Here is an 8,473-nt window from a genome sequence, read left to right as displayed (position 1 = left end):
CAACACAGAGGAAACATTTCCTCCATGCTTCCAAGCGAAGCCCTGGTCAAGCAGGACCTTTTGACTTATCTTCACACAGATGGAACTGGTAAAAGAAAAGCCTGAGGAGCCAGGGGCTCCCCCCAAGCCCATGTGGCCCCTGAGGACCAAACCCTCATATGACCTTAAGAGTAAAAATAAATTGGTTTATTTGGGCCAACAGTATGGTCTTAAACACCCAAAAGGAAAGTATAACCAAAATTAAAGTCATCAGTATATTTTAAGGGTTCAAGGGATTACACAAACCAGACATTAGATGTAAGTTCTTACATTATTTAGACAATTATCTCTCATTGATGATTTTGTTCCTAATGAGACAACATTACTCAGATGTATGACTTCAAATCTTGGTCTACAATACTGTAGTGCCCACTTACAGCTAAGGGAGGAAACCTACTATTGTTCTAGCCCAAAAAATAAAATGATGGCAAAATTTGTTTTCTCTCCCTATCTAAAAGCCTTTGAGAGGTAACTGACACTGATTCTAGTCCCTCCAACAGCTATCAAAAGGCCTGAAAACAAATCCTGAGTCCATCGCTCTCGAGTTCAGCCCTGGCAGAAGAGAAAAAAAAAAAAAATGAGCTATTACCTTGGTGCTAACCATTGCTCCTTACCTCTTCAGATATTTTCAGGACCAAATCCAAAAACTAACTCTTACTAATTTTTATCAGTTGTTTACTTCCCTTCACATGTATATGAACACCTGTCAACCATCGAGGACCCTGTTCAGATGCACTGAGAGACAACCCCCGCTACCCAGTGGACCCCTAATCCAGCCTACCCCCCCACACACATCGACCCTGGCCAGCAGGAAGTAGCAAGACAACAAAGGTGCCTCCTATCCTATAACACAAAAGGCTGGAATGTTAAAGTTCAGCTGGTTCAGCTAGCCCTGCCCCCTTCACCAACAGGATCCCAAGGACTTCTCATGCTCCTGAGAAAAGGGAACCTAGCTGATAAGCACTTTGGCCTTTGAAGTCAAGAGAAGCAGATTTTTCTCCACTGTTTGGCCAACACAGCAGGCTTCCCCTTTGACCTCTAAAGAGGACAGGGTTTAACAGTCCAGCTCTCCTACCGCACCCCCACTCAACTTTAAAAAAAAAATACATCTTCCCACCTTCTGCAGGAAGCAGAAGCCTCCCTTTTAAAAAAGACCCCAGCTCAAGACCTGGGCAGACATTTTCCCTGCCTGGAATGGAATCTGTCCCATGTGTTCCTTTGCTAATAAGCCCTATTTTGATGGAGTTCTAGCTGTGCCTCAGTGCCTAATCATCCATTCTCTCATTCTCTGCCAACTTTTCAACCTATCAGAGGTTTCAATCCATGGTTTGTTGGCTTGGTTGTTTGGGGCCATGTGTTGAAATAGGATTGTGTGGGAGAGGCCCATACACTCCATGGTGTAGAAGCAATAGAGAGAAAAAAGGGTCATTGTGCTAATGGTCCCTCACCCAAGGGTAAGTCTTCAATGACTGGAGGATTATGCACTACCCTTACTTCCTTGGGATTCCGCCACTTCCCTGGGAATGAGTCTTCAATACAAGGGCCTTTGGGGGAGCATTCCAGATCCAAACATAGCATTCAATTTACTAGCTATTTTTTATATTTATAAGAGATTAGCAGGAAATAAGGTTGGATGTAAGAGATGGAGTCCATATTGTGAAATGCACAAACAACAGGAGGTGAGCATTTGGACTCTCTTCAGGATGCAGTAGGAATCCCTAAGGGATTGTGAGATGTATGCCGTTCAAGGGCCAGATTCACAGAAATCAATGCAGCAGTGATGCATAGACTGGGCAGTGGAAAACAGCAGGAAGCTAGGTGACCAGTAAGTGTGTTGCTACTATGGCTGATATGGGAGACTGTGTTTTGACGTGACTACACAGGCATTAAGAGAGCAGGAAGTAATGAGCCATTCAGCTGGGTATTTCTGTGGCTTGGTATTGAATTGTAATAAATACAAAGTGAAGTTTGTTTCCAGTCTTGGGTGATACAAAGGCTCTGGTAGTAGGGTAGGAGTGGGAGCCCGAATGACTGATTTAGATTCTGAAGTGTTGTCTTTGTGGGAATTGTGGGATACACAGGTGGAGATGGCCAATGGGCTATGAGAGTTATAAAGCACAAGATGGAGGCCAGATTTGAATCTGCTTCATTCATGTGTTAGGGGAATGGTTACTCTAGATAGGGAGATGAATAACTGTTGAATGAGCATCAATTAACCAAAGGCCAACTATAACAATCAAAGTCACAAATATTCTTAAATATGTACCTCATTTTTAAAAATCTATGATTAGAAATAGAGTTTAAGGAGAGAAAACTTCATTAAGGTATGTAAAAAGCAACTTATTTCTTCCCTTTAATAGGTAAGTTGGATATCTTCAAACAAATCAAAAGATTCTTCAGTAAAAATGTCTTCGTATTCTATACTAGTAGGTACTATCAAACTTATTCTTGTTAGTTACCAAGTTATTTCCACGTTTTATAAAGCAGCACCCTTCTCTCGCTCACACGTTCTGTTGATCTCTCCCTGGGTTTGGAGGTTATTACTAAAAACCAAATGTTCTTTTAAAATATGTAACAGGGGCACTTGAAATTTCAATATTTCAATATACCTTCCTTATATGTGTATTAGAAAGGTAGTTATGGCATCTAGTATTTGTCTTAAACTTTTTTCTTTTGTTATCTTTGCAGTGACAAATACTATGAAAGCAACTTCAGGTGAGCTTCTTCGGGTAGATAAAATTTGTTACAGCATCCGTATATGTGGTTCCCTTCCCTCCTTAATTAGGACAGAGGTTAACATCTGTGCTCCCTACTTCTCATCTAAAACATTTTATCATCTGTTATCACAACCATTCAGTGACTCAACAATAATTTCCGTAAATGACTGTGAGACCTCATTTGGATTTTTAATAAACAGTCACATTCTAATGAGGTCTTCATAAAACTGACTAAATATGTTTAGAAATCATTAGCTTAAATTACCGGCACAAAAATCTCCTTTGGGAGTCTTGCGGATTTGGTTATGAGACTTCTGGCAGATGGATTAGTTCAACACTATGGTAGAGTTTTTGAATCTCCATACAAACAGTGTAAATGGGAATGCCTGGGAAACAGGCGACTGGATAAAACGCTAAATGTCCCTCAGGTGGGTTCATTAAAGAGAGAAGACAATCATAACACATTCCAGTGCCATTTGATTGCCAGGTGTGCAGCTGTTGGCAGGTGCCAGGGAAACTGACAAGGGTCCCTTCACAGAACACGGGGGCTGAAAGGGGCCGTGCAGCAGTGACAACGAAATCTCAGATAATGACAGGTCCTGGCAGATGTACCGGGCCCTCGCTGGAAGAGAGCTGTGCATCTTTGTCTTTTGCACCAGGTGCTGTGACAAGGAAGGCCTCCCAGTGGCTCCAACACAGGCAATTAAAGCCTCCTAATGTAGAGTGCTGCAGGGCAAGAAAAGGGGGAAGCAGGACCCTAGCTCTGACTTAATGAATCAGCAGCAAGTCTGTGTAAACAAATGTGCATCTGCCTGCCTCCTGGGTAATTCATGAAGGACGCACCATGTGCTGTGCACATGTTAAGTAGGTGGCGGTTGCCCTTAAAAACCATGTCATTTTGATTTCTGGGATGGTTTGTTGTTGTTTCTACATGAGGAAAATGGGAGTTGTCTTTAAACCAATGCTCAGGATTAACAACAGGAAACAGCCTGGAACCAGGTCAGGGAGTTTTCCTGGAGGGAATATGACCTCTTGTCAAAGCTCCCAAATACACACCAGACGTTTCAAGGACAGATGCCATTAATGTCATTACCAATTGAAGACCACCCCATCCACAGGGCTGAAGGCCTCTTTAGAGCTTACCTGCATCTTCCTCAACCATCTGGTAAGGGTTTAGAAGGACTTGTTAAAAAGTAAACTCAAAAATGTTATGTCTGGTAAGCCTAAGACTATGCATATAGATTTATGAATGAACCATAAACCCAAAGACCACTCCTCCCTTGGCTATATCTCATTGCTTGGAGTTTCCTTAGTGATTGGTCAAAATCATCATCATAAAAATCAACAGGGTCCACCCCATACAGGGCAGGTCCAAGTGCCTGATGGAATGAAGAAATAATGGTGACCACAGCAAGGCATTTTTGTTTTTATATTTCCAAGTGGTCACTCAAAATGAAATCTGGCCCCTTACAGAATGTACCAGTGGTCTTTAGTGTATTATTATTATTACTACTATGACTATTTTTTAATCTAGTAATTTTACAGCACAGTTTTCTTTCACTCTTTTAACCAAAGACCACGTTGTCTCTACCTTTTCTTAAAATGATTTGTAATGTGAAAAGAACTTTATTTATTTATTTTTAGAATTTATTTTCTTTAAGCTACTGAGTCTAGATCGGGCACAGTTGGGAATTTCAACCAAGTACAAAATATATATGTGCCTTTATTTTGAAAAATAGAATTTTCTATTTTTAATAGTTATTTATTTTTCAAAATAATTTACATTAGGATTTTCTTGAAAGTGAGATCTTATGTACATATTTTAAATTTGAGATGAAATTTCCTTTGGGGGGGATGAAGTTATTATAGAAGCATGTGAAACTCTAGAGAGCGACCTCCACGTGCACCTTTTGCCTGTCAGCAAGTATTTATGAAACCAGTCAAGGAGCTAGAATGAGCATATAGTTCACTAGAAGGAATCCATGCACATATTCATTATTGCTTTCTTATTAAAAGCAGAGTTGTTAAGGTTCAGATAGCCCCGCCTCCTCACCAACAGGGCCTCATAAGCCCCTGAGAAAAGGGAACTGAGTTGATAAGCACCCTGGTGCTAAAACTCCGATGAAGTCTTATCTGTGTCCTGGTACTTTCTCCAGATCAACTGGATTCATCCATAGGCTACTTTATCTATCAAGAGTAAGTATATGGATCACTGCAGGCCCCAAGTTAGCTGGTAGAAATATAACATTTAAATTAATACGTGTTTACTGAGTCCTCATAATGAGCAGGAATTTCTCTATCCGGAATGGACAAACTCAATCTGTACAAGATCCCCACAAACTAGGTAATGGCTTGAATGTTCTGTATCCTCAAACTCAAATGTTGACATCTTACCCCCCAAGACAGCTATCTCTGGAAATGAGGAAGTAAAGACAAATGAGATTAAAAGGGTAGGATTAGTGGTCTTATAAGACCCCAGAGCGTTCCATCCCAGTAAGAGGGAAGCCACACAAAAGCCAAGAGGAGCTCTCCCAAGACACTGAATGCTGAACCCTGATCTGGACTTGGAAGCTTGTAGAGCCCTAAGAAAACAAATGGCTGTAGTTTAAACATCACAGCCTGTGGTATTCTGTTATGGCTGCCTGAGCTGGCAGATACACAGCATCGTTATACCCCACTTCCTAGTGCTAAGAGAGCCCTCCTAGGCTGTGCACATGGCAAGCACCTGGTGACCAGGCTCCACGCCAGCTCACCTGCACTCCCACATGCTCCCAGAAGAGACAAAATTGAAAGAAAGAAATAGGCTTTATACTTTCAGTATAGAAAATACTGCCATAAAAGTTTTTGTGTCTTCTATAATGACTCCATGATATCTCCCCCTTGACTTGTCACCTGTCACTTAGGATAAACTTTGTTGTGCAGAAAACTTTATGTGGTTATATTTTCAATTTTTTAGTCCTTTTCTTAATGTATTGGGCTTTTGTTGTCTTTGAAATATTCTTTACAAAATGAGAAATCTTAAACTTTTTTTCTTTTTGCTACAAGTTTAAAAGCGTGTTTGTTATGCTTATGTCTTTATCTGCCACTTATTTGGGGGCATTTCATGAAGTAAGGATCTTCTTTTGGTTCACACAGGGTAAATGTCCCAGCTGGCTTGACTGAAAAGCTCATGCTTTGCCCAGTAATTATATATCTTTCCATTTAGTCCTGTAGTCAACATCTGGGCTCTCTGTTTTGACATATTGGACCTTTTTTCTCTTCCTGTCAATTTGTGATACCTATCATTTTCCTGGTCTCCTATAGTCTTTATCTGGGATTGATTTCAAGGTTGTTCTAGCCTCATAAAATAAGATGAAGGAGCAATCTTTCTTTTTCTAATCCCTTGGAATAATTTTATAATACTTATAAAATGTATTCATATTTTATAACTTCTAAAATTTATGAAATTCAATTTTTATAATATTTATAAAATTTGAACTATAGGCTTGAATACTAAGTACCCACGAACACATTTGGATCTGGTGCATTTCTGTGACCAACTTTTAGCCATATTTCAACTTTTAAATAATTGTTTTATCAGAATTTCAGTGTAAAAAAGGATTTTCAGTGTGTACTGAGATCAGTTCATCCAAAGGAGGGGTGAGGCCTAAAGCTGATCAAAGAAAGAACAATCATTCAGGTTAAAAGGGAAATGTCTCACCTGTGCTGAGGGACCCAGTGTTCCCAATGCTGATATAGACTATTTATATATTATTTATTTATTTATGTGTTTATTATTTATAGTAAAACCATTTAAGAACTTTCAGGTTTATTTTATTTGCATCTTGCAAGTTTCATACATGCCTGTCTCAATATTCATGGGGGATTGGTTCTAGAATCCCCCTTGGGTACCAAAGGCTGCACTTGCTCCACACCTTTACATAAACTGTCATGGTGCTTGCACAGAACGTAGGTAGGATCCTCCCATGTAGTTCATATATCTCTGGATGGTTTGTGATACCCAATACAATGTAAATCCTATGTACATAGTTGTTATACTATATTGTTTAAGGAATAATGACAAGAAAATGTTAACACATGTTCAGTGTAAATATAATTTTGGTCCTGGAGAGTCTGAACCCACTGTTGGTTGGATTCATGAATGTGGAACCAACAGATATGGACGGATGGTGTTAAGGTTCAGATAGCCCTGTCCCCTTACCAACAGGATCCCAAGGACTGCTCATGCTCCTGAGAAAAGGGAACCTAACTGATAAGCACCTTGGTCTTTGAAGTCAAGAGAAGCAGACTTTTCTCCACTGTTGGCCAGCAGGCTTCTCCTTTGATCTCTAAAGAGGACAGGTTTTAACAGTTCAGGTCTCCCACTCCCTCCCCCCTGCAACTTTAAAAAAAAAAAAAAAAAAACATCTTCCTGCCTTCTGCAGGAGGCAAAAGCCTCCCTTTTAAAAAGACCCCAGCTCAAGACCCGGGCAGACATTTTCCCTGCCTGGAAGGGAATCTGTCCCAGGTGTTCCTTTGCTAATAAACCCTATTTAGATGGAGTTTTATCTGTGTCCTCGTGCCTCCTCCTCCATTTGCTTGTTCTCTGCCAACTTTTTACCTATCAGATGGCTCTCTGTAATACTCTGTTTTATGTTAGGTGTTACTTTGACCCATGAGTTTAGCAGAGGTTCCTTTTCATGTGATCAGAAATGCCATTTGGAAATTATCTGGCATGCCATTGAAGAAATTACAATCACTTAAAAGTTTCTTGATTAAATGAAAACAGAACTCATACACAGTCACTGAGACCTTCAGGGTGGATTACAATTTGCATTTCATAAGGTAGGACATTGAGTTATGGCAAAATCTGACAACATGTTATATTTCTAATTCAGAGACAGGTATCAGCACTGATACACTGTTTTTAGAGCCAGTTCTCCTGAGTTAGGGAGTATAGTCATGTCTACTGTAATACCCATGGAGTTCTGACACCAACAACCAGCATTCATGCTTAGATATATTTCTGTGTGCTCAATATAGCCAGATAACAATGGCTTTTAAATCTTGAGTGTTTTTCCTCTCTGTTGCTATCGCAACAAATGAAGGCAATTCAGGCTGTGTTTACTGGAAATTTATAAGTGAGTGCAGAAAGCAACAGAGAGGTTGGAGTAGTTAGTGTTTTTTGGAGTATACATAATACTTGAAGAGCATGGCTCAAGTCTTAATCCCTGTTACCAACTCAGAAGGAACCAAAGGGCATTTGCAGCAGATGGGACAACTTACCCTTCCCACTTCCACGAGGTTGGTCACCATGATGATGCTTGCAGTGTTTTCATGCCACACCATCCTCCAGAAGTCATAGATGGTCTCCTGCATGGGCCCTGCAGCAGAACAGAGCAAAAACTTTAGTTCCCATTGCTAAGTCTGCAATTGGGGTATTGTTGAGACTTCAAACACATCTATCAATACCCACTTACGAATTCCTCCCTTTTAGATGGACACTACTCGGTAGCATCCATACAGAAAGGCACTCTTTCTAATACTGCAGCTATAGAAATATCCAATCATTCATTCACGGCTGAAGTTTTTCATGTCATCAAATATTATCTGCATTTGAGCTCTTTTTACTCCTTTTAAACTACTACTTTGAAAGAAAGTTATTTCTCCATCATTTAGCGATTTATCTCCATAATACTCAAGAGTGAAATTTTAAAAAATGGATAGCATTACTCTTC

General features: G+C 40.0%; 1 protein-coding gene across 4 annotated transcripts in view; it reads right to left on the bottom strand.

Annotated features, from left to right (window-relative positions):
• Ptprm (protein tyrosine phosphatase receptor type M) overlaps positions 1-8,473 on the bottom strand; it is a 794,765-nt gene that overhangs the window by 66,325 nt on the left and 719,967 nt on the right. For all 4 annotated transcript variants that reach the window (XM_008834659.1, XM_008834658.3, XM_008834655.3 and 1 more), the window contains one exon: positions 8,022-8,119. In XM_008834659.1, coding sequence (XP_008832881.1) covers positions 8,022-8,119 — 98 coding nt within the window. The remainder of the gene's footprint in view (positions 1-8,021; positions 8,120-8,473) is intronic.

This window comes from Nannospalax galili, unplaced genomic scaffold (assembly GCF_000622305.1).
Source record: "Nannospalax galili isolate Female #2095 unplaced genomic scaffold, S.galili_v1.0 scaffold155, whole genome shotgun sequence".
NCBI classification, from domain to species: domain Eukaryota; kingdom Metazoa; phylum Chordata; class Mammalia; order Rodentia; family Spalacidae; genus Nannospalax; species Nannospalax galili.
This window is presented reverse-complemented; position numbering and strand designations above follow the sequence as displayed.